The sequence below is a fragment of the Leucoraja erinacea genome, chromosome 3 (genome assembly GCF_028641065.1).
Source record: "Leucoraja erinacea ecotype New England chromosome 3, Leri_hhj_1, whole genome shotgun sequence".
NCBI lineage: Eukaryota > Metazoa > Chordata > Chondrichthyes > Rajiformes > Rajidae > Leucoraja > Leucoraja erinaceus.
In genome coordinates, this window is record NC_073379.1 from 7238400 (window position 1) to 7265543 (window position 27144).

Below are 27144 nucleotides of genomic sequence, written 5' to 3' on the forward strand. Positions count from 1 at the left end.
TGCATTTTGCGGAAGATTAGTTCTGAAATGACAACTGTCTTGGTTTGCAGTACTTAACACTTTTAATTCTAAAAAGTGGTCATTTAGAATGAATCTTTTGCAAAAGTACCTTGTAAGATAATAATAATAATAATAATAATAATAATAATAATATTAATAATAATAATAATAATAAACACTGTAATATAATGTGCAGTCACAGTTCTGCAGCAGTGGCAAGTTCCCACAAAGTTCCACCTGTACAATTACAGCCAGACAAAGGTTTAAACTTATTATTTAATATTGGGAGAACTTTCATTTAAAAAATGTATTTAGTGATACAGCGTGGAAACAGGCCCTTCGGCCCACGCCGACCATCTATCACCCCCTTCGCAGTAGCTTTATGCTCTCCCACTTGCTCACTCTCAGGGCAATTTACAGAGGCCAGGCAGCCTGCAAGTCCACGTGTCTTCGGAAAATGTGGGTGGAAGCTGGAGCACCCGGAGGGAACCCACGCGGTCTTCTTCAAAGCAGCAGATTCACGTTAATTAAGAATTAACGTTTGGAACACTTCATTCCAAAAAAGTGGTCATTTTAGAATTAACTTTCCGAAAAAGTACCTTGTGAGATAATGCAAATATACATGGTAATATAGACACAAATGCTGGAGAAACTCAGCGGGTGAGGAGCGAAGGAAATAGGCAACGTTACGGATCGAAACCCTTCTTCAGACTGAAGAAGGGTCTCGACCTGAAACGTTGCCTATTTCCTTCTCTCCATAGATGCTGCCTCGCCCGCTGAGTTTCTCCAGCATTTGTGTCTACCTTCGATTTTCCAGCATCTGCAGTTCCTTCTTTAATACATTGTAATATAATGTGTAGCCACAGAGCTGCAGCGGTTGCAAGTTCTCACCAAGCTCAACCTGTCAAAATGCAGCCAGGCATATAGGTTTAAACTATTTATTCTTCAGTATCAAAATCTAGTGAACAAGCTAATTTTTTTCTTCATACATGTTCATGGTGAAAAGTAGTTTCTGGGAAAAAAATGGACCAAAAATCAATTAAAAAAAAAATATGACCATTATGAACATCTGTATTTTCAATATTTGTATTCCAAAATTATTGTTAAGGACCTGTCCCACTTTCACGACCTAATTCATGACCTCTGCCGAGTTTGCCCTTGACTCATACTCGCAGCATGATCATCACGAGGTCATAGGTAGGTCGTAGCAGGCCGTGATGCTAGTTATAGGTACTCGTGGCATCAAGTAGGTCGGGGCGTTTTTTCTAGCCTGATGAAAAATGTCCACGAGTAAAAAAGGTGGTGAATTGGGTTGTGAAAGTGGGACAGGCCCTTTATTTGGAAAGATCATCTTTGGTCTTTGCTGATTTATTTATACCTATCAAAGGAGCAGCATGGGCTTTGGTTGGATTTGGTGGGAGAGAGAACTTTCATTTTACTTTCAGTTCATAAGAAGGAATTGCAGATGCTGGTTTAAACCGAAGATAGCTGGAATAACTCAGCGGGACGGGCAGCATCTCTGGAGAGAAGGAATGTCACCCATTCCCTGTCCCGCTGAGATACTCTAGCTTTTAGCGTCTATTTTCATTTTACTTTTTTCTTTAGAGAAACAGCATGGAAACAGGCCATTCAGCCCATCGACCATCTATCATTCATTCACACTATCTCCACCACCACCATCCCACTTGCTCATCCACTCCCTACACATCAGGGACAGTGGGCATACTGGTATGTGGGAGGAAACCAAAATGTCCCACCGAGTCTGCAAAGACCATCGATCACCCCCTTGCACGGGTTCTATGTTATCCCACTTGCTCATCCACTTCCCACACATCAGGGACAAGTTGCAGAGGTCAGGCAACCTACAAACCCTTATGTCTTCGGCATGAGGGAGGACTGGTTAGCACGCGACAACCATGGGTGGCACGATGGCGCAGCGGTAGAGCACCGGAATTTGTACGTTCTCCCCTTGAGATTCACACAGAGAGAATCTGTGGAATTCTCTGCCACAGAAGGTAGTTGAGGCCAGTTCATTGGCTATATTTAAGATGGAGTTAGATGTGGCCCTTGTGGCTAAAGGTATCAGGGGGTATGGAGAGAAGGCAGGTACAGGATACTGAGTTGGATGATAAGCCATGATCATATTGAATGGCGGTGCAGGCTCGAAGGGCTGAATAGCCTACTCCTGCACCTATTTTCTATGTTTCTATGTGACCACGCAGATGTTCTTTGAGATCTTCAGTTTCCTCCCACACTCCAACCAGACGTACAAGTTTGTAGGTTAATTGGCGTGGTATAGATGTAAATTGTCCCTAGTGTGTGTGGGATAGTGTTAACGTGCGGGGATCGCTGGTCGGCGCGGACTCGGTGGGCAGAAAGGCCTGTTTCCGCGGTGTAAACTACAAGCTTTGCACTGTACGTGTGACAATAAACTAAACTGAACAGAAACCGGAGCACCCAGAGGAACCCCACGTGGTCTTCTTCAAAGCAGAAGATTGAGGTTAATTAAAGATTAGTTTTGCGGCTAGTTGAACAATCGGCCGCGATACTCGTTCGTGCGAGCTGGCCCGGTGTTGGTACTCACACGGAACACGTGCACTCCAGAATTCCTTCTGTTTGCAGCATTCAAGACAAGGTTGCCTTGGCTGTCGTGCAGTTCCCTACAGCTTCCAGAGTGCACGCTGCTAAAAGCAGCGTAATTGAAATTAAACGACCTAGACAGCTTGCTCTGAATAAAGAGGAAGAAAATTCCACAGCTTTAACACGGGGATTAGTGCTGCATGCATTAATACAGGACAAATTGCAAGAAACAAAGGTCTTTCTCCAAGGACTCGAGGCACCGTGCAGACAGAAATAGCATGCAGAAACACAAAACAGATACCCTGACCCAGCAAGTGGCTAATCTAAAACCTTCCCTTGTGACTCCAGTGCAGCCCTTAAAAATCAAAGCCTTAAAGACGCAAGTGAAGGTCACCTAACTCTGTCTGAAGAAGGGTTTTGGACCGAAAATGTGCCTATTTCCTTCGCTCCATAGATGCTGCTGCACCCGCTGAGTTTCTCTAGCATTTTTGTGTACCTTCACCTAACTCTGGATACTCTGAATTAGGAATTCTGCATTGGATCAATAATATTGAGCTACAAGGAACCGCAGATGCTTGTTTGCAAAACAAAAACGACACAAAGTGCTGGAGTAACTGAGTGGGTCAGGCAGCGTGTCTGGAGGACATGGGTAGGTGACGTTTCAGTCCACAGAAGTGTCCCGACCGGAAAACGTCACCTATACATGTTTTCCACAGATACTGCTTGACCTGCTGAGTCACTCAAGCACCGTGTCAGATTTTGAATTACAATGGTGCTTTCATAGGATCGGGTTCATAAAGGTTCTAGGAGCAGAATGAGGCCATTCGGCCCATCAAGTCTACTCCGCCATCCAATCATGGTTGATCTATCTTTCCCTCTTAACCCCATTCTCCTGCCTTTGCCCCATAAATACTGACAACCGTACTAACCAAGGTTAGCCAAATCAAAAAGCTAACCTAACAGACTCCCAAGAGTCTTAGAGATACAGGGTAGAAACAGGCCTATTCAGCACACCTGGTCCATGACTACCATGATCACCTGTACTCCAGTTCTATCCGGCACACACTAGGTACAATTTTCAGAAGCCAATTAACCTACAAACCTGCATGTTGTTGGAACGTGAGAGGAAACCGGAGCACCCGGAGGAAACCCACACGGTCATGGGGAGAACGTGCAAACTCCACACAGAGAGCATCCGAGCATCAGGATCGAACCTGCGTCTCTGGTGCTGTAAGACAGCAGCCCTACTACCCCAGCGGTATGAACATTGACTTCTCCAATTTCAGGTAGTCCTTGCTTTCTCCCTCTTTCCCCTCCCCAGCTCTCCCACAGCCCACTGTCTCCGCCTCTATCTTTCTTCTTCCCCCCCCCCCCCCCCCCCTCCCCACCCCACATCAGTCGGAAGAAAGGTCTCGACCTGAAACGTCACCTATTCCTTCGCTCCATAGATGCTGACCCACCCGCTGAGTTTCCTCAGCATTTTTGTCTACCTTCGATTTTTGAAGCATCTGCAGTTCCTTCTTAAACATTTCTAATAGCGCTCGGCTTTGCATAACTTTTTATAGTTGCGGTCAGGTTTGGGAGCAATGTGACTGACCACTATTTCAATGTCGATACTCAACAGCAAATATGGATTTCCATTAAGGCAAGTATAAAAAAATATTGCAACATCAACAACTTCAACCTACACATAGTAATTTCCCCAAAAAATTAAATTAAATGGCATCAAAATGCAGAGGGGCATCTTATATCTCCCCGATTCTGGCCTCTATCCACTGGCTCCCAGTGCAGTTCCGAATCAATTTCAAGCTCCTTATGTAAACAAAGCCCTTAACAGGCTTGCCCCCACCTACATCAAAAATCTGCTAACCCTCCACACCACCTCCAGGTCCCTCAGTTCGGCCGACTTGGGGCTACTGACCATCCCGCGGTCTAGGCATAAGCTCAGGGGCGTCCGCACGTTTGTGGTTGCAGCTCCTAGACTGTGGAACAGCATCCCTCTTCCCATCAGAACTGCCCCCTCCATCGACTCTTTTAAGTCGAGACTTAAAACTTATTTCTACTCTCAAGCCTTTCTTGAAGTCCTCTGAGGGAGTGCTGTATGTATATATTTATGTATGCATTGTTGATCTGTGTACCACTGTTTGTAGCATGTTAGTACCTGCACCGATGTAAAGCACTTTGGTCAACGAGAGTTGTTTTTAAATGTGCTATAGAAATAAAATTGACTTATATAATCAGATGCTAAATTAGGCTGCATTCATATTCACTCATATTTGTTGTGATCTATTTGATGGCAAGCACTTGGGAGTCTCAATAGCTCAAAGAGTCACAAGTTAACATAAAATGCCTGTGCTTTTACATGAAATTATTATCCAATCTTTGGAATTAGCTGCAGAAATGAGTTACAAAAGCTGTATAGAAACTAGGCAGTTATAAAAGCTGTTTCATTCAGTTTTAATTTATTTTAAGAAAGATAACCTTATGCCTGCTTCTGTCCCCCAAACACTTGAACACAAATTGTAAAACTACTTGAAACAAAGAAGTTAAACACAAGACAAGAGCACATGCGACAATACCAAGATGAAGTGTTTATGCAATATTATGGGGGAAGAGAGCCGAGCAAAAGGATGGAATCAGCGATGAGAAATTGAAATTGCAGTATACCTTTCCCGAACCTGTTCAAAATATCTACGGCACGGTGGAGCAGCGGTAGAGTTGCTGTCTCACAACGCTAGAGACCCGGGTTCGATCCTGACTATTGTATTGTATTGTATTGTATATCTTTATTGTCATTTCCTGAGTATTCACATACCCAGAGGAAACAAAAAAATGTTGCTCAACCAGTGTCCATTCAGTGTGCATTAAAAATAAATAGAAATACAAATACATATATCATGAACAAATTTAACACTCTACTAAACATTCAACAGGCGTTCCGATCGGCAGCGGCACGACAGTGGCTCTGCTGCAGTGTGTCCAGGTTGGTGGTTGGTGCGCGATACTGGTTGGTGGCAGGGGGCAAAGTCTGTTTAGCAGTCTTATAGCCTGCGGGAAGAAGCTGGGGAGCATCCTGCTGGTTTTGCAGCTACTGCTCCTGTACCTCTTCCCAGATGGCAGGATAGAGAATACGTGACTACGGGTGCTGTCTGTACGGAGTTGGTGCCTTCTCCCCGTGACCTGCGTGGGTTTTCTCCGAGATCTCCGGTTTACTCCCACACTCCAAAGACGTACAGGTTTGTAGGTTAATTGACTTGGTGTAAGTGTAAAAATGTCCCTAGTGTGTGTTGGGTAGTGTTAATGTGCTGGGATCGCTGGTCGGTGCAGAATCGGTGGGCCGAAGTGCCTGTTTCTTCGCTCTATCTCTAAACTAAACATTCCCGTTACTAGTTACCTGCTACATTTTAAATAAAAAGTTGATGACTTGACAGATTTTTATGTTCATTCCAAAAGTGCATATTGTCATTACTCTTCCTAACAAAGTCTTAAGGTCCTTGGCACACAAATTACGCGACCTCGTGGTAGCGTTGAGGTGCACGGGCATCGTATGGCCGCGCGGGGCCGGTCCCACTGAGAAGCGTGGAGGGGTATGTAGTTGCGCGCGACATCACGCGGGGCTCCGAATTTTTTGCACTGAACAAAATCTTCGCGCGCCAACGGCCTGTCGCGGAACTGGCGGCCAAAGTGGGACAGGTCCAAGACCCTGGCGCGACGCAACGTCTCATCTTCAACAGCAGCAGAAGCGGGCAAACGATCACCGAACTCGGCCTGGGGCTCACGGCCGTTGCGGTCCGGATCCGCCCTCACTCCTACCCCCAGAGCAGGGCCAATAAATTTGAAGATAGTCCCAAAATGCTGGAGTAACTCAGCATTTGGATGACGTTTCGGGTCAAGACCCTTCTTTCAGACTGAAGAAGGGTCCTGACCCCAAACATCACCCATTGCTTCTCACCAGAGATGCTGCCGGTCCCGCTGAGTTACTCCGGCATTTTTCGTTCATCTTCAAATGACGTCACGCGCTTCAGACGGCTGTGCGTACGCATGAAATCACACGCGACCCTCGTGGCTCGCCGCGACCACGAGGTCGCGTAAGTTGCGTGCCAAGGACACGTAAATGGGACAGGCCCTTTGGGCTCATAAAAATTGGATAAATAAATAATTTGAAGTACACTCCAAATTCTAAGGTGGTGCCAACATGTAAATGTTGCACAAAGCTCCTTCAAATAGAGATCGACTTTACCAAAAACTCACAGTATATTCCAATCCAGTCAACATAGCAACCGTAGATTTTTTCTCCTTCGTTTTAGTGATAGAAACATAGAAACATAGAAATTAGGTGCAGGAGTAGGCCATTCAGCCCTTCGAGCCTGCACCGCCATTCAATATGATCATGGCTGATCATCCAACTCAGTATCCCGTACCTGCCTTCTCTCCATACCCTCTGATCCCTTTAGCCACAAGGGCTACATCTAACTCCCTCTTAAATATAGCCAATGAGCTGGCCTCAACTACCTTCTGTGGCAGAGAATTCCAGAGATTCACCACTCTCTGTGTGAAAAAAGTTCTTCTCATCTCGGTCCTAAAAGATTTCCCCCTTATCATTAAACTGTGATAGTGATAGAGTGATGCTGTGATACAGCATGGACACAGGCCCTTCAGTCCACCGAGTCTATGCTGACCATCGATCACCCGCACACTAGTTCTATCTTATCCCACTTTCACATCCTGCACGCTAGGGGAAATTTACAAAGGCCAATTAACTTACAAACCTGCACGTCTCTGGATTGTGGGAAGAAACCAGGGCACCCGGAGAAAACCCACCTGGTCACAGGGAGAACGTATAAACTCCACACAGTCAGCAGTCGAAGTCAGGATCAAACCTGGGTCTCTGGCGCTGTGAGGCGGCAACTCTATCGCTGCGCCACTGTGCTGCCCTCCTTCTAGCTTGTGGCTGTGAATGTGAATTATTTGCCCAGGAAAGACAATAGGTGCAGGAGTAGGCCATTCGGCCCTGCGAGCCATCACCACCATTCAATGTGATCATGGCTGATCATCCCCAAGCAGTACCCTGTTCCGGTCTTCTCCCCATATCCCCTGACTCCGCTATCTTTAAGTGACCTATCTAGCTCTCTCTAGAAACTATCCAAAGAACCTGCCTCCACCGCCGTCTGAGGCAAAGAATTCTCTGTGGCCCCTGGTTCTGGACTCCACGAACATCGGGAACATGTTTCCTGCCTCTAGTGTCCAAACCCTTAATCATCTTATATGTTTCAATAAGAATCCCTCTCATCCTTCTAAACTCCAGAGTATACAAGCCCAGCCACTCCATTCTCTCAGCATACGACAGTCCCGCCATCCCGGGAATTAACCTGGTGAATCTACGCTGCACTCCCTCAATAGCAAGAATGTCCTTCCTCAAATTAGGGGACCAAAACTGTACACAATACTCCAGGTGTGGTCTCACCAGGGCCCTGTACAACTGCAGAAGGACCTCTTTGCTCCTGTGCTCAACTCCTCTAGAGACAATTTACTGAATGCGCAGATAATCAGGCAACATACAACCTTGTAAATAGTCAACAAATTGCAAACAAAAAAGTCAAAATATTATTGAGATGCTCAATTATGCTTCAAGTTGTGTAATAGTGATTACTACACCCATTTACCCTTCAGAAGTGTCTAATAATATCTATTTAATGTTGCATTACACCAACTGAAATTGAGTTTCCTATACATGCACTTATGTCACTTTGATATCTGCAATTGGAGAGTCAAGATGGATCATTCCTGTAGGTCGTGAACAATCAAATGTACAACGTTGCTCTAGACTGCAAAATAGATTTCAAAATGTGAAAAATCCAAAAATGTTTCCGTTATTGAAGTCCATCGATAAATTTTAATTTGGAACAGCATGTCGGCCGATATCAAAGATGATATTTTGCCAAAACACCTTCACTGGAATAGGATGATGACACAAGTGGCGTGTAGGAAGGAACAGCAGATAGACACTAAATGCTGGCGTAACTCAGCGGGTCAGGCAGCATCTGTGGGGAGAAGGAACAGGTGACGTTTCAGTCCGTGACCTTTAAGACTGAGAGTCAGGGTAGATTAAACTGAAAAGGTACAGACCCTCTAGTTAGACCTCATACCTTTAGTTTCCCTCTCCCCTGACTCTCAGACTGGAGAAGGATCTCGACCCAATATGTCACCTATCGCTTTTCTCCAGAGATGCTGCCTGATCCACTGAGTTATTCCAGCATTTTGTGTCTGTCTTCGATGATACAAGGGAGACTGAAACTGCCTTTGAACTGGGGATTAATTTCACTAACGCACAGCTACAGAGGCGATATGTAGTGAAGAATTATGAATGATTTTGGATTGTGGACTAATGTCAACCATTAATTTAGTGTTTCCAAAATGTTCATTTCCACATCAGTGCATATAGAGCTGTCACTGTATGTCATGTTGTCACTTGCGGGCGGAGCACCAAGGCAAATTCCTTGTATGTGAATACTTGGCCAATATGCTTATTCATTCATTTCCCCTTGGGATACCACAGATAATTACTTTGAACATTACCATCACTCCTATCTTTTAGTTTAGTTTAGTTTAGAAATACATATAACCATATAACCATATAACAATTACAGCACGGAAACAGGCCATCTCGGCCCTACAAGTCCAAGCCGAACAAATTTTGTTCCCCTTAGTCCCACCTGCCTGCACTCGTACCATAACCCTCCATTCCCTTCTCATCCATATGCCTATCCAATTTATTTTTAAATGATACCAATGAACCTGCCTCCACCACTTCCACTGGGAGATCATTCCACACCGCCACCACTCTCTGCGTAAAGAAGTTCCCCCTCATATTACCCCTAAACTTCTGTCCCTTAATTCTGAAATACTGCACGGAAACGGGCCCTTCAGCCCACTGAGCCCACTCTAACCAGCGATCCCTGCACACTAACACTATCCTGCACACAAGAAACTATTTACACTTATACCAAGCTAATTAACCTACAAACCTGGGTGTCTTTGGTGTTTGCGATGAAACCGGAGCATCCGGAGAAAACCCACGCAGGTCACAGCAAGAATGTACAAACTCCGTACAGACAGCAACCTTAGTCAGGATTGAACCCGGGTCTCTGGCGCTGTAACTCTACCACTGTGCCACCGTGCTGGGCCCTCCTGCCCTCATGAAAACTAAAAGTGGTTCCAATTTGGAATCACTCATCATCACAGAGAATGATAGCGCTCCCACTCTGCCCCCCGGGGAGAGACATATACCCACCTCAAATAATTTCAAATCAATACTGATAAATCTGTCAGGATCACAATTGAATTTATAGCAACAACAACCAATCAATTAATATTTCCTTTATTGTATTGCTCTGTATAGAGTTACAGAGCTACAGTATTGCTGGAAGCGGCCTTGTATCAAAGGGCATTTAGGGAGGAACTGCAGATGCTGGTTTACACTGAAGATAGACACAAAATCTGCAGTTGTACAGGGCTCTAGTGAGACCACACATGGAGTATTGTGTGCAGTTTTGGTCCCCTAATTTGAGGAAGGACATTCTTGCTATTGAGGGAGTGCAGCGTAGGTTTGCAAGGTTAATTCCCGGGATGGTGGGACTGTCATATGCTGAGAGAATGGAGCGGCTGGGCTCGTACACTGGAGTTTAGAAGCACGAGAGGGAATCTTATTGAAACCATATAAGATTACTAGACCAAGTGGGAGAGGAGAGAGGGAGAGGAGAGGAGAGAGGAGAGAGGGGGAGAGGAGGAGAGAGGGGGAGAGGAGGGGGGGGAGGGAGGGGGAGGGGAGAGGGGGGGGGGGGGGGGAGGGGGGGGGGGGAGGGAGGGGGGGGGGGGGGGGGGGGGGGGGGGGGGGGGGGGGTGGGGGGGGGGAGGGCTCAGAGAGGGAGGGAGAAGGGGGGGGGGGGGGGGGGGGGGGGGGGGGGGGGGGGGAGAGAGTGCCTTTTTATTTCTACCCAAACCCCCCAAACAACCATTTGCAGGCAGTGCTTTTGTTCTTTAACCATATTTTCATTTTCAAACCACATTAAGGGTACTTACTCACAGTTGTGTCGACATGTGTTCAGTGTTATTCACAGCTCAGAGAAACGTGACCCTCTGCCTTCCTCCAGCTTGCAGACTAATTGAGGCACACCACTTCCTGGTTTTATAGTCCATCCCCCCTGCCGCCAGTGGGGGCAGCAGAGAGAATGGGGAATGTTGTAAAATCATTAATATCTCTGTAATTTTTCATCGACTGGAAAAATCCTCGGCACACATGCGGCGGAAGGGGGCTCTGAGCGAGGTGGCCAAAAATGACGGCCGTAGGTGGCGGCGTTCTCTCGGAAATCGCAGAATAGATCGCCAAAACCGGTCAAGAACAGACTTTTAGTAATATAGATTAAGGGTTTGGACATGCTAGAGGCAAGAAACATGTTCCCAATGTTGGGGGAGTCCAGAACCAGGGGCCACAGTTTAAGAATAAGGGGTAAGCCATATAGAACCGAGACGAGGAAACATTTTTTCTCACAGAAAGTTGTGAGTCTGTTGAATTCTCTGCCTCAGTGGAGGTCGGTTTTCTGGATACTTTCAAGAGAGAGCTAGATAGGGCTTTTAAAGATAGCGGAGTCAGGGGATATGGGGAGAAGGCAGGAACGGGGTACTGATTGGTGAGGATCAGCCATGATCACATTGAATGGCGGTGCTGGCTCGAAGGGCCGAATGGCCTACTCCTGCACCTATTGTCTAAAATGTTGGAGTAAATCAACGGGACAGGCAGCATCTCTGGAGAGAAGGGACGGGTGACGTTTTGAGTCGCAACCCTTTAGATGGATACGATAATGGCATTTAAGAGGCTTATAGGCACAGGGAAGTGTGGGGAATAGAGGGAACACCTACAGGCAGATGAGACCAGTTTAATTTGTTCATTGAACTCAGTCTGAAGAAGGGTCTTGACCCCAAAACATCACCCATTCCTTCTATCCAGAGATACTGCCTGCTCCGCTGAGTTACTCCAACATTTTGTGTCTGTCTTCTTGTATCAAAGGGCATTCACTCTGAGGGCGTTTGTTCACCAATCTAAAAAAACAAGCTCATTTCTTGCACATTCAATCATTGTTTGATTTGATTTACGACGATGTTGCCAAGACTAGAGGGTCTGAGCTACAGGCAGAGGTTGGGTAGGCTGGGATTCTATTCCTTGGAGTGCAAGAGGATGAGGGGTGATCTTATAGTGGTGTGTAAGGTCATGAGAGGAATAGATCGGGTAGATGCACGATTTGCGTGCCCAGAGTAGGTGAATCGAGGAGCAGAGGACATAGATTTAAGGTGAGGGGGAACAGATTTAACATGAATCTGAGGAGTAAACTTTTAACACTAAGGTTGGTGGGTGTATGGAACGAGCTGCCAGGGGAGGTAGTTGAGGCAGGGAATATCCCAACATTTCAGAAGCAGTTAGACAGGTTTGAAGGGACAAGTGTAGCTGGGACATGTTGGCCAGTGTGGGCAAGTTGGGTCGAAGGGCCTGTTTTCACACTCTATGACTAAAATGTAGTAGGCCCTCTCGCTCATGACTGACCATGGGTGATGCATCTTGGTCAGATGCAAGCCTGGGCGATGTCATATGGAGGACAGGCTGTTGCCCATGCAGAACGTCCCCCCTCTCCACATCGCTGATCGATCCAAAGCAACAGCAGGGCCGTTACAGTTTGGCACCAGTGCCGTCGCAGGAGCTGCCAGACCGAGGTTGTAGACAACGACAAACTGCCTTAAGGGCTCCAGATTTTCTCCAGGAGCCTTTTCCGTGACTGGATATGGCCACAAGGCAGTGGAGGTTTTAAATCAGAGTTTTCCCTCTCCCTTCCCAGGCTGACGAACCCCATCTGCCCGAGACTCGTGGGGGCGGGAGCGTCTACCTTCCCGTGCAGGTCTATAGCAACAGCCCACTGCTATAGACAATATATTGACAATATTTTTTAAACAAGCCAAACGATATCCGAATGTGGGATCCCACATTGACTGACATAACTGCAATTAAACGTTGTTAGCCTGCTCATACTGCAGTTCACCACAACAAGCAAATCAAGCAAAAAGAAGCATTTCCAGTGACAATCCCGTAACCAAGGGCAGCCGAGCAACGTTGAGACAATTCATGACAAGACCAGAGGCCTCATAACATCTGACAACATACTGGATTACAGACTTGCAAATGATCTGAAACAAAACTCCGCAAACAAACAAAAATATTTGAGCTTTTCTACTTTAAAAGGAATATTGCAATTTCAGAGAATGTTTTTTTTAAATTAACATGACTGGAATTTGCAACTTAAAAGAGTCGATGAGCTTCGGGAAGAAGTTATGAAGCCTACATCAACATTAGCAAATGTTCACTGCCAATATGACGAGACAGTAGAAGATAATGGTGAAGGATGTGAATCTTTGGATAATTATCACAACGGGGTAATGAGATCGGAAACATGGCTGAGGGGTTGTGGAATTGTTGCAGAGGAATTATATGCAGAGAATGCAATGCTATTTATGACCAACTCACCAATTCTCTTTAAATCGAACCTTGACATTTTTGGTGAACTTTAAGAAGCACTTACCTTTTCTAGCTTTTTGGCCTCAATGTGACGTAACACCTGCTCCCTCCAGTCAGAAGGGACTTTACTGGTGCCCTGTACGTCTAACAGCGAGTGCTCTGATTTCACTCGGATGTTAGCTCTCTTGGTCGGGCTAGTCCGTGAGTAGTTAAAGTCGCTGATGGACATGGTTCTCTCTGGAGCATCGGTGACGAGCGGGCGGGCGCTCTGAGGCCTGGAGGCGGTTGGGCCATCGATGCTGTAAGTCCTGGCGGACAAGGGTCTCTGCGAGCCCTGGGGCAGCTGGGGCCCTCTTCCCAGCGTGTGGATGTCCCTGTAGGTCATGTAATCGCCGTCGGGAAGGGGGAGCCGCCTGCAGTGGAGGGCCTCTGGAAGCGTGACGGAGGAGTTGGAGGTGAGGCTGCTCTGTCGCTGCAAGGTGCCCCTCTGGATCAGCCTCTCGTTGGGCGGGCAAGCCCACATCTCCATCGGCCGAGGTGCTATCCTCTGCTGCACCGCGTAAGAGACGCTGGACTGGGAGTTATTGCGGTTGGAGAAGTTGATGTTGGCGGAGTGCTTGGCGTAGTTGGCGTTGTCGTGCGCCTCTGGCCGCAGGTGGTGCTGGGGGGCCGCGTTGCCGGGCTCCGCGTGGAAGGCCGGCCTCTGCGGCCACATGTTCTCTTTGGGCAACGCACTGCTGCTGTACTGGATGTTGTACTGAGGGATCGGGGCCAGCTGGGAAACCACCGATCCTCTCAAGCTGATGCCTTGCGGGTTGAAGTTCTGATCGAACGTGTACACCGCCTTCTTGCACAACATGTCGGAGGAAGACGCGGGGTTGCCGGTGAACGGTTGCAGCGACTGTTCACTCAGCAGGCTGGCAGACTTACTGCGAGGCATGCCTTGCCCCTGCAGGACACCAGGACACACCTTGGTCAGCAACCCTTGCTCATGCGGTCCGTTGTCATTGACAATATCATAGATTTTCAACCCCCCCGTCTCAATGTGCGTAATGCTGTGCGACTTGACCACAGGCCCTCGCGGGCGTTCCCGCAGCGGGGACAGCTCCTCGGTGCTCCTAGATATAGCAGCATCAACATCTGAAAACAGGCCCGGTGAATACTGTTTTCCTGCCTCCATGTGCATCTGGAGCTTCTGAATATCTTCTTGGCAACCATTTATTTGGTTTTGAGGGAAGCCGATTGGAAAGTCATTCCCATTCTTTAAATGTTCTGTTACTTTGGCGTTACTTTCCATAACCCGCCCCGATGGCTCTGCATGGATCGCCCCATCAACGCCATCGTTAGTTTTGATCACTCCATCCAAACCCAGGATCACATCCTCGGCAGCGAGCTCGTTCTTATTCATCCCGACCTTGAGCAACCTCTGGTACTGCCAAGGGCAGTTATTCACATCAATCCCTCTCTCTAGGAGGGCGAGCTTCTCCTCGGCGTTGAAGTCAAAGTCAAACAACTTAATGGCATCTCTGTTCCCCGCAGGGGAATCAATCCCCTCTGGGCTCCTTGTGCTGCTCTGAAGTGGTGTGCCCGACTTTGCTCCATTCTGCAGCTGCGAGATGTCAGGGGCATCGCACCGATTATTTCTGAAAGCAATAGTAAAGACCCCTTAGAAATAATATATAGATTTTTTAAGTTTGGAGATACAGCACGGAAACAGGCCCATCGGCCCCCCACCGAGTCCGCACCGACCAGCGATCCCCGCCAAGTAATGCCCCTGTCCCACTTAGGAAACCTGAACGGAAACCTCTGGAGACTTTGTGCCCCACCCAAGGTTTCCGTGCGGTTCCCGGAGGTTTTTGTCAGTCTCCCCTACCTGCTTCCACTACCTGCAACCTCCGGCAACCGCCTGCAACCTCCGGGAACCGCACGGAAACTTTGGGTGGGGCGCAAAGTCTCCAGAGGTTTCCGTTCAGGTTACCTAAGTGGGACAGGGGCATAACACTATCCTACACACACTATAGACATTAGACAATAGGTGCAGGAGTAGGCCATTCGGCCCTTCGAGCCAGCACCGCCATTCAATGTGATCATGTCTGATCATCCACAATGAGCACGCCGTTACTGCCGTCTCCCCATATCCCTTGACTCTCCGCTATCTTTAAGAGCTCTGTCTAGCTCTCTCTTGTAAGCATCCAGACTCCACCATTTGCATGCATACCAAGCTAATTAACCGACAAATCTGTACGTCTTTGGAGTGTGGAAGGAAACCAAAGATCTCGGAGAAAACCCACGTGGATCACAGGAAGAACGCATAACCTCCTTACAGGCGGCACCCGTAGTTGGGATCAATCCCGGGTCTCTGGCGCGGTGAGGCAGCGACTCTACCGCTGCTCCACCGTGCCGCTCCAATTACTCAAGCGATAAGTTCCAGATTCAGGGACAGTATCTGCCTTCCTTCCTTCCTTCCTTCCTTCCTTCCTTCCTTCCTTCCTTCCTTCCTTCCTTCCTTCCTAGGCAACTGCACTATCCTCTCACCCACTAGAGAGTGGTCCTGGGCTACCATCTACCTCGTTGTAGAATTTCGAACTATCCTGAAGGTCGGAGATTGACAGATTCTTGATTAGTACGGGTGTCAGTGGTTATGGTGGAGAAGGCAGGAGAATGGCGTTTGAGAGGGAAAGATAGATCAGCCATGATTGAACGGTGGAGTAGATGGGCCGAATGGCCTAACTCTGCTCCTAGAACGCGTGATCTTAATCGGACTTTATCTAAAAACTACACCGACAGTAGTGCCTAATTCCTTCGCTCCTTATAGATGCTGCCGCACCCGCGGAGTTTCTCCAGCACTTTTGTCTACCTTCGATTTTCCAGCATCTGCAGTTCCTTCTTAAACCCTTTATCCTTCATATTTTAACATGATGCATCTTAATATCCAAAAGCACAAAACCAACTAACAAACCAGGATCGAGCCCAGGTCTCAGGCGCTGTGAGGTAGCAACTCTGCCGCTGCGCCACCATGTCACCAATATTCTTCCTTTAACTCCCTGCGTGCAGGACATATCTGTGTTAGAGGGCCAATGGACATCAGCTTACCTTTTCAGGAGTGGGATGGTAGTTCTAGCATCCTTGTCAGGGGTAGAATGCAAGGTTTCCTGACTGCTCTCTGTGTTGAAGGAAACGGTGTCCGATATCCTCGAGGGAGTTGAACAATTGCTGTTGTTCTGATTACTGTTTGGAATTAAGTCCTCGAGTAAAGAATCAGCATCATCTATTTGAGAGGAGGATAAAAAAAACCTATTTGAATATGGTTTGAGAGAAAATTCGGTCTCACTCTCACCCACACAAATCCACTTCAGGAGTTTGTTTGTACTAATGGCCCTCATCAATGCCTAAACTCAATGATGGATAGTAATATTGAGCTTAGAATCAAAAATCAACAATCCACAGGAAAATAATATTGCTAAAACCTATCCATGCCTAGCTGCGGAAATTTACAACCATGTTTTATTTACTCACCGCTACTCTTTTGCATATCTTTAAATTAATTTGTTCGATATCTCTCTGTATCACATCTATATCTCTCATTTCCCTTTCCAATAGACAATAGGTGCAGGAGTAGGCCATTTGGCCCTTCGAGCCAGCACCGCCATTCAATGTGATCATGGCTGATCATCCCCAATCAGTACCCCGTTCCTGCCGTCTCCCCATATCCCCTGACCGCTATTTTTAAGAGCCCTATCTAGTTCTCTCTTGAAAGCATCCAGAGAACCTGCCTCCATCGCCCTCTGAGGCAGAGAATTCCACAGACTCACAACTCTCTGTGAGAAAAAGTGTTTCCTTGTCTCCGTTCTAAATGGCTTACTCCTTGTTCTTAAACTGTGGCCCCTGGTTCTGGACTCCCCCAACATCGGGAACAAGTTTCCTGCCTCTAGCATGTCCATGCCCTTAACAATCTTATGTGTTTCAATGAGATGCCCTCTCATCCTTCTAAACTCCAGAGTGTACAAGCCCAGCTGCTCCATTCTCTCAGCATATGACAGTCCTGCCATCCCGGGAATTCCCCTGACTCTCAGACTGAAGAAGGATCTCGAGCAGAAACGTCACCCATTCTTTATCTCCAGAGACGCAGCCTGGCCCTGCTGAGTTACTCCAGCTTTTTGTGTCCATCTTTAGGATAATAATAATAATAATAATAATAATAATAATAATAATAATAATAATAATAATAATTTGGGGTTGATTTTATTTGGTGCGAGGTTCCCCAGAAAATTCTGCTGAAAGGGAACTCTATGGTGTGAATTTTTTTTTTTTTACCCTGAATTTAATGAAGGGAATTTTCATTTCACTCTGTGGTTAAAGGCTGAGATTCCCTACATTTTGGATACTGCTGAAGCCAATGGAAAACAGAGAAACTATCCGACAGGTTGCCAGGTCTAGAGGGTGTGAGCTATAGGGAGAGGTTGAGTAGGCTGGGTCTCTATTCCATGGAGCGCAGGAGGATGAGGGGAGATCTCATAGGGGTGTACAAAATCATGAGAGGAATAGATCGGGTAGATGCAGAGTCTTTTGCCCAGAGTTGGGGAATCAAGGACCAGGGGACATTGGTTCAAGGTGAAGGGGAAAAGATTTAATAGGAATCCGAGGGGTCACACAGAGGGTGGTGGGTGTATGGAACGCGCTGCCAGAGGAGGTAGTTGAGGCTGGGACTGTCCCATCGTTTAAGAAACAGTTAGACTGGTACATGGATAGGACAGGTTTGTAGGGTTATGGACCAAACGCAGGCAAGTGGGGACTAGGGTAGCTGGGACATTGTTGGCCGGTGTAGGCGTGTTGGGCCTAAAGGGCCGGTCCCACGAGCATGCGACTGCATGCGGCAAGCGCGAACTAGCGTGGTCGCTTGAGCCGTACGGCCTTGCGGGGGCCGGTCCCACTTCGATCGCCGGAGCCGTATGGAGTTGTGCGGGGCTGGTGCCGACATCGCGCGGGGCTCTGAGAAATGGACAGTGTTCAAAAATTCCGCGCGGCAACGGCCTGCCGGCTCGCAGCCGCCTCGACGCCGTACGCAGCGCCTCAACCGCCTCAACGGCCATACGCAGCGTCTTGACGCCGTACGTCACACGCGAACTTCCCGCGGTCTTCGCTTGAACTTCACGTCACTCACTCAATCTCTGCGCGGCCCCCGCTTCCGGTTTGGTCGCGTTTGCCGCAGGCATTCACATGCTTGTGGGACAGGCCCTTAAGGGTCTGTTTCCACACTGTATCACTCTATGACTCTAACTAAGTTGTGCTGCTATATGCAGATGACTCCCGCAATTTCCATTCAGAAGGTGCTCTTAACATTAAAATATAAACCATGTGAACTTCACACAAAGACATCAAACACCCAGTCTCATTACGCCAGTGGGCCATAGGCTAAATATAGATAGCATCTTAAAGTAACAAAGAGGTTGTGATCATTCTGGACACGGCTCCAAACACGTTGGTCACCTATCCATGTTCTCCTGAGATGCTGCTACCAAACCTGCAGAGATACTCTGTAACCACGTGTCTGCAGTTCCTTGTAACCAACGTCCAAGGGAGACGTGCGGGCCAATTTGTTTAACATACACAGAGAGTGGTTGATGACTGGAACGCTCAGGGGTGGTGGTGGAGGTAGATATGAAAGTGGCATTCAAATGATAGGCACATGGATATGCAGGGAGTGGAGAGATATGGATCACGTGCGGGCAGCGGAGATTAGTTTAACTCGGCATAGTGTTCAGCATAGACATTTGTGGGGTGATGGCCCTGTTCATGTACTGTTCTATCTTCTAATCAAGTCAAGTCAAGTTTATTCGTCACATACACATACGAGATGTGCAGTGAAATGAAAAGTGGCAATGCTCGCGGACTTTGTGCAAAAAGACAAACAACCAAACTACAAACAGAATCACATATTATTTTATATGTTACATCTCTCGTGCTGCATCTCTCGTGCTGAACCTTAACAAGGCCTTTCGATAATCCAAGCACACACCCACATCACATGGCTTGCAGTGGCACAGTGGTAGAGTTTCCCCCTCACAGCGGCAGAGACCCGGGTTTGATACCGACTACGGGCGCTGTCTGTACGGAGTTTGTACGTTCTCCCCGGGACCTGCATGGGCTTTCGCTGGGATCTCTGGTTACCTCCCACACTCCAAAGACGTACAGGTTTGTAGGTTAATTGGCTTGGTAAAGATTGTAAATTGTCCCTAGTGTGTGTAGGATGGTGATAGTGTATGGGGATCGCCCATCGGCGTGGGCTCGTTCTCTGGAGCTGTGAGGCAGCAACTCTACCACTGCGCAACCGTGCCCACCCCCTGCTCCCTGCCTGGCAAATGAACGATGCCGTTTTTTCTAAATATTCCAATTTCTACAGAAGCGTTTTGTTTATTAGTGCCATGTGCACAGAGGTACATTGAAAAGATTCTCATCCTGAGATGTTAATTCTGTTTCTCTCCTCTTAGTTGCTCCCTGACCTGCAGTGTGCTTCCAGCATTTTTTTATGTTGACTTCATGGTTAAAACAGCAGCCATTTTAATTGTCTTTCAATTATTGTGCAAATGTTGTGCCGATGAAAGGAAAGCTATCGCAAGGAACTCCATTGTTAAAGCAGAATGTGTCGTAAGGAACTGCAGATGTTCAAGAAGGAACTGCAGATGCTGGAAAATCGAAGGTAGACAAGAGTGCTGGAGAAACTCAGCACGTTCGGCAGCACCTATGGAGCGAAGGAAACAGGCAAAACGTTTCGTCCTGAAACCCTTCTTCAGACTGCAGAGTTTAAGAAGGAACTGCAGATGCTGGAGAATCGAAGGTACACAAAAAAGCTGGAAAAACTCAGCGGGTGCAGCAGCATCTATGGAGCGAAGGAAATAGGCAACGTTTCGGGCCGAAACCGAAGGGTTTCGGCCCGAAACGTTGCCTATTTCCTTCGCTCCATAGATGCTGCTGCACCTGCTGAGTTTCTCCAGCTTTTTTGTGAACCTTCAGACTGCAGACATTGGTTTAAACCAAAGACAGACACAAAAAGCTGGAATAACTCAGCGGGTCAGGCAGCATCTCCGGAGAAAAGTAAGAGGAGACGTTTGAGGTCGAGATCCTTCTTCAAACTGCTTTTTGTGTGTATCTTCCATTGTTAAGGCATTTGTGCAAAGTACCATATCTACAGGTTTGTAGGTTAATTGACTTGGTGTACGCGTACATCGTCCCTAGTATGTGTGGGGTAGTGTTAATGTGCGGGGACTGCTAGTCGGCACGGCCTCGGTGGGCCGAAGGACCTTTTTTCCGCGCTATATCTCCAAGTTAAACTTGGTAAAGCGGGGATATCTTGCTTTCCAAAGGGGAAATCCTTTCAACATTTCAATAGGGAGCTAATTAATTGAAATCCTGTGGTGAACCTTTCCTTTGGTTGAGAAAATGTGAGGCAATTAACACAGAGTTGACTGCTGTGAAATGAAGGTCAGTGAACAAGGTCAAGCTCCAACAAATAAGGCACTGCAGGTACTGGTTTACAAAAAAAAGAACAAAGTGCTGGAGTATCTCCTGAGGCATAATCTCTGGAGAACATGGCTCTGTGACGTTTTGGGTCGGCGCAGTTGTTCATAAACTGATTGAGTTTCACAAGTTAAATTGTACTACACTGAATGTTTAAGAAGGAACTGCAGATGCTGGAATATCGAAGGCAGCCAAAAAGAGCCACCATAAACTGGAGGAGCAGCACCTCATATTTCGCTTGGGCAGTCTGCACCCCAGTGGTATGAACATTGACCGATAATTTCAGGTAGTCCTTACTTTCTCCTCCCCTTCTCCGCTCTCCCTCAGCCCACTGGCTCCTCCTCTTCCTTTCTTCCTTTCTTCACCCCCCCCCCCCCCCCCCCCACCCCACATCAATCTGAGGAATGGTCTCGACCCAAAACTGCCTATTTCCTTCGCTCCATAGATGCTGCCTCACCCGCTGTGTTTCTCCAGCATTTTTGTCTATCCTACACTACACTGATTCTGTTTGTGTCGCTCAGCTCAGTATATTCTTAATATCGTTATGATTATTAGATCGCTAGCCAAATCGGTAAAAACCAGCAACTCTGGTAACTCAGTGCTTAGCAAGAATAGGGAAGAAAGTGTTTTCGTAGAGCAAATTTGTGCAATAAGCATTGGATTTTGTAGGGCCCAATGTTCCAGCATTTGGAGGTGATACCGGTTGTAAACAGCAGGGGTCCCACTGACAATCCGATTAACATCCGCCTATCCACATGTCGGAGAGGATTCTCTTGAACTTCTAAAGGTGTACGGTAGAGAGCATGTCGACTGGTTGTATCACGGCCTGGTTCAACAACTCGAACGCCCAGGACCAAAGAAGACTACAAAAAGTTGTGACCACTGCCCAGTCCATCACCGGCTCTGACCTCCACACCATCGAAGGGATTTATCGGAGTCGCAGCCTCTAAAAGGCAGCCAACATCGTCAAGGACCCACACCACACTGGTCACACACTCATCTCACCATTGCCATCGGGAAGAAGGTACAGGAGCCTGAAAACTGTAACGTCCAGGTTCAGGAACAGCTTGTTCCCGACAGCCATTCGGCTATTAAATGCGGATAAATGTGAGGTTATCCACTTTGGTAGCATAAACAGGACGACAGATTACTATCTAAATGGCGTCAAGTTGGGAAAAGGGGAAGTACAGCGGGATCTGGGGGTCCTCGTACACCAGTCTATGAAAGTAAGCATGCAGGTACAGCAGGCAGTGAAGAAAGCGAATGTCATGTTGGCCTCTACAACAAGAGGAATCGAAAATAGGAGCAAACAGGTCCTTCTGCAGTTGTACAGAGCCCTAGTGAGACCACACCCGGAGTATTGTGTGCAGTTTTGGTCCCCTAATTTGAGGAAGGACATTCATGCTATTGAGGGAGTGCAGCGTAGGTTTACAAGGTTAATTCCCGGGATGGCGGGACTGTCATATGCTGAGAGAATGAGAGCAACTGGGCCTGTACACTCTGGTTTAGAAGGATGAGAGGGCATCTCATTGAAACATATAAGATTGTTAAGCGCTTGGACACGTTAGAGGCAGGAAACATGTTCCCGATGTTGGGGGAGTCCAGAACCAGGGGCCACAGTTTAAGAATAAGGAGTAAGCCATTTAGAACGGAGACGAGGAAACACTTTGTCTCACAGAGAGTGGTGAGTCTGTGGAATTCTCTGCCTCAGAGGGCGATGGAGGCAGGTTCTCTGGATGCTTTCAATGGAGAGCTAGATAGGGCTCTTAAAAATAGCGGAGTCAGGGGATATGGGGAGAAGGCAGGAACGGGGTACTGATTGTGGATGATCAGCCATGATCACATTGAATGGCGGTGCTGGCTCAAAGGGCCAAATGGCCTACTCCTGCACCCATTGTCTATTGTAAACACTACAACCTCCAATAAGCTCTGAACTACATAGACTATTATTATTATTGCACTATTATTGTTTAGTTTTGGGTGTACGTGTGTGTGAGTGAATGTGTGTATATATATTACATTCAAACAAGAGGACATGACTTCAGAATTAAGGGACAGAAGTTTAGGGGTAACATGAGGGGGAACTTCTTTACTCAGAGAGGGGTAGCTGTGTGGAATGAGCTTCCAGTGGAAGTGGTGGAGGCAGGTTCGTTGGTATCATTTAAAAATAAATTGGATAGGCATATGGATGAGAAGGGAATGGAGGGTTATGGTATGAGTGCAGGCAGGTGGGACTAAGGGAAAAAAGTTGTTCGGCACGGACTTGTAGGGCCGAGATGGCCTGTTTCCGTGCTGTAATTGTTATATGTTATATATATATATATATATATATAGATCTTATTATATATATATATATAGAGAGAGAGAGAGATCTTATAATTTTTTTTAATATTATTTATATATAAATATATATATTATATATAAATAATATTTAAAAAAATTATAAGATCTATATATATGTGTGTGTATTTGTGTGTTTGTGTATCTATGCACACTCTGAGCTTTTATTTTGCTTATATCATATTGCAGTGTACTATGTTTCCATATTGTGTTGTGCTGCAACAAGTAAGGAGGTCATTGTTCTATCTGGGCCACATGACAATAAAACACTCTTGACCCTTGCCATGAATTGCTGTTTCAACAATGGTTCTTGTAGGGTACGATGTGACTGGGAGAGGGAGGCTGATGTGCATGCGTCGCAGCCCTGACGTTGCTGGCATTTGCCATTTACATGGTACAGCAGTGTGAGTGTGAGTGTGAGCGTGCGCTTGTGCGTGGATAGCCTCCAGTGGGGCGGAGCGGCAGAAGGAGGAATGACTGGGGTGGGACTAGTCTTTGTTTACGTTGGCCGCCATTCCGAGGCAGAGTGACGTGTCGATGGAATCAATGGTGGGGAGTGCGGTCTGTGCGATGGACTGGGCGACGTTGACAACTCTCTGCAATTTCTAGCGGTATCGAGCAAAGCTGTTCCCAAAGGTGCATGCGTCAAAGTCCTGAAGTTGCTGGTACATGTGTGTGCGTGCGCGCGCGCGAGCATTCGTGTGCATGTTTGTGCACGTGTGGGGTCAGTTTCCAGCAAGTCTTCTCAAAATACAAAGGGCACTTTGTCATGTCTCATCCACATTGTGTCAAATCTATGGACCGTTAAGGGTGACACAGTGGTAGAGTTGTTGCCTCACAGCGCCAGAGACCTGGCTTCGATCCTAACTACGGGTGTTGTCAGTTACGGAGTTTGTACGTTCTCCCAGTGACCTGTGTGGGTTTTCTCTGGGTGCTCAGGTTTCCTCCCACACTCCAAAGACGTGCAGGTTTGTAGGTGAATTGGCTTCTGCAAAATGTAAATTGTCCCCAGTGTGTGTTGGATAGAGCTAGTGTACGGGGTGATCGATGGTCGGCGCCGACTCGCTTGTTTCCACGCTGTATCTCTAAAGTTTAATTGGGAAGTTGAAGGCATGAATCAGAACCAACCTCTTTTTTCTTTACCCAGTGCAAGCACTCTTGGTTGAGTGATTGGTATTTCAATCAAGGGTGGCCGCAATTCTGCCATCTTCATCTCTTCGTCAGAAGTGGTATTCTCAGAATCCTGTCAATTCATAAAGCAGAAAGGAGGCAATAAAAAGATGATTGAACAGTTATTTCAAAGTTACGTCAAAAAAAAAGGCTTTTCACAATATTTTTTAGTTTTTTTTAAAAAGTGTTTTGAAAGTTGTGCAAAAAAAGTTCAGTAATGTCGCTGACTTGATTGATTGAAAGAGCTTTAAATATGCCCACATTTCAGTTTTCAGAAAAAGAAAGGCAACTTGGTGAACATGTACAGTATTAAGGGCCTGTCCCACTTACGAGACTTTTACGGCAACTGCCGGCACCCGTCGGAGGTCGTTGCAGATCGTCGAAAATTTTCAACATGTTGAAAATCCAGCGGCGACCAGAACAAGGTACGACTCTTTGGGCGACTGCTCACAACCATACAGGCTTCACCCCGCGACATGTCGCCTGTATGGTCGTGCGTAGCCTCTTCAGTCGCCCAAAGAGTCGTAACGTCTTTCTGGTCGCCGCTGGATTTTCAACATGTTGAAAATTTTCGCCGACCTGCAACGACCTCCGATGGGTGCCGGCAGTCGCCGAAAAAGTCGCGTAAGTGGGACGGGCCCATAAGATGTTACCGTCTTACCTCAAGGGCATCATCCTCTACAAGTTTATGTGTTTCGTCCACGTCGGAGTTTATTTGTGCATCTTCCCCATGGTCGTTCGATTCTTGCTCAGCCGTTTTGTTTATGCAATTTTCCACCGTAATCCGCTTCACGTTTTCTGACGGTTCGACGACATTGACGGCACATTCCTTAACCTGACAACATAATTAATTCATCAATTTCCATCCTGCGATAAATAATGTTCGATCCTATCGTAATCTTCACTTTTTATTTTGACCAGGTATTCTTTACTGGTTTGTGACTGTTTCTTAAAGTTGCCACACTGTAAACATGCAATAATCCGGCTTTAGTTGTGCCGGAGCAGTGGACCTTCTGGAATGTTCTCCCGACGATTTCACGCTTCTTAAAACCATGTTACCTTGCAGTGATTTTCCAGCGAGTTTAAAGGGGAAGGAGGGAAAGCGGAGCTATAATTTTGGTTTGTCGAAAGCAGGAAATTACAAGCGGTGAACACATGTCGGGGCGGATGAGACAGTGTGAGGCTTGCAGAATGTGGGAGCCCAGGGACACAGATGGAGCCTCTGGCTGCTACAACTGTGGCAAGTGTGCGTCCGGCTTCAGCTCCTAAAGGACCGTGTTGGGGCACTGGAGAAGCAGCTGGATCACCTCAGGGCCACCCGGGAAAACGAGTGTTTCCTGGACAGGACCTACAGTGAGGTAGTCACGCCGAGGATACGGGAAGATCCAAGGTGTGTGATGGAGAGAAAGGGTGGAAATCGTGGAGTGCAGAAGATGCAGGTGGCTGTGCCTAATGAAAACAGGTACGCCCTCTTGGGACCCTTGCTTTGACCACACACTCGATTCATGCTTCAGATTCCTAGTATCAGTCGTTCCCCACTCTGGGCCCTGGCTCTCACCACACACCAGGGCGACAAGGTGGCGCAGCGGTAGAGTTGCTGCCCTACAGCGCCAGAGACCCGGGTTCAACCCCGACTACGGGTGCTGAGGGTATGGAGTTTGTACCTTCTCCCTGTGGACACAGTGGGTTTTCTCCAGGTGCTCTGGTTTCCTCCCACATTCCAAAGATGCATGGGTTTGTAGGTCAATTGCCTTCTGCAAATTGCCCCTAGTGTGCAGGATAGAACTTGTGAACAGGGTGATCATCAGTCGGCGTGGGCTCGGCGGGCCGAAGGGCTTGCTTCCACGCTGTTCCTCCAAACTAAACTAAACCAAGCCCATGTTTACGATCCTGGTATGCAGCCACCACCATCTTCCCCACTCTGAACCCAGACGGACTCTGATCACCAAACCAGCCCACGGTTCCGATCTCTGGTATCCACCCTCGTCCATGCCCCCCCACTCTAAACCCTGGCTTTGACGATACACCTAGCCCACCCTCACAGTAACACTCAGCCAACCTCAAGTAGCAGTATCCATGGACACAAAGTATGAATGAGCGAGCCAGATGTCAGAATAATTGGATACCAGATTATTGTGGTTTTACTCAATCTTAATGCCCGGCTGTCAAAACAGCTTTATTGAAATGTGTCATAATAACCCATATTTAAATGGGAAATAAATAAATGCCTGCATTTGGTTTGATAATTGTATTATGCTACGTGGCATGTTTCTATTTTAGGACCATGTTAAGTTTTCTTAATTGATCTCTCTCAAGCTGAAAATCGTGATTACTCCAGTGGTTGAAGCAGCAATGATGTGCGGACCAATGTTATCTCTTATACAGTGATCTACATTTTTTAGTTTAGTTTAGGGATACAGCGCAGAAACAGGCCCTTTGGCCCACCCAGTCCGTGCTAACCAGTGATCCGCGTACACTAACACTGTCCGACGCGCCGCGCCGCGCGGCTGTGGACTGGGAACGCGGCCGGAGGACTTTATTGAGGCGCCGCGGTCTCGACGCCTCCCAGATCTCCGTGTAAACGCCCGGGTCGGGGCCTCGTGGGTCAAACGGAGCAGCCAGGCCTCGGGTCGGCGGAGTGGCTGACGGAACTCGTGGCTGGAGTCCCAGCTCGGCACCACGGAGGCGTGAAGTGGGGCGTTGATGGCGGCGAGGCCTTGGAGGCGGTGAAGCGGCGGCAGTGGTGAAGTCTCGCGGGTCGACCCGCGGTCGACAGTCGACGAGAGCGTGGAAGACTACCGCAAGGGGGGGGAAGGGAATGAAGAATGGACGTCCTGGGGTGGGGGGGGGATCGCTGTGAGGGAGGTGGGGGGGCGAGAACAATGGACAATGGGGCGGGGGGGGGGGGGGGGGGGGGGGAAACAAAAGGGGGAGCCGATGTCCTTTGTAACTTTGTCAGTAGCGTAGGTGGCTGCTATTTA

At 47.5% G+C, this 27144-nt stretch overlaps 1 protein-coding gene across 3 annotated transcripts in view; it reads right to left on the minus strand.

Annotated features, from left to right (window-relative positions):
* Positions 1–27144, minus strand: part of erbin (erbb2 interacting protein) — a 272303-nt gene that overhangs the window by 24765 nt on the left and 220394 nt on the right. For 2 of the 3 annotated variants that reach the window (XM_055631965.1, XM_055631973.1), the window contains exons 17-20: positions 24825–24998; positions 24122–24236; positions 16232–16406; positions 13203–14781 (exon numbers count right to left, since the gene is read on the minus strand). In XM_055631965.1, the coding sequence (XP_055487940.1) occupies positions 13203–14781; positions 16232–16406; positions 24122–24236; positions 24825–24998 (2043 nt within the window). The remainder of the gene's footprint in view (positions 1–13202; positions 14782–16231; positions 16407–24121; positions 24237–24824; positions 24999–27144) is intronic. The other variant, XM_055631977.1, reaches the window with a different exon arrangement.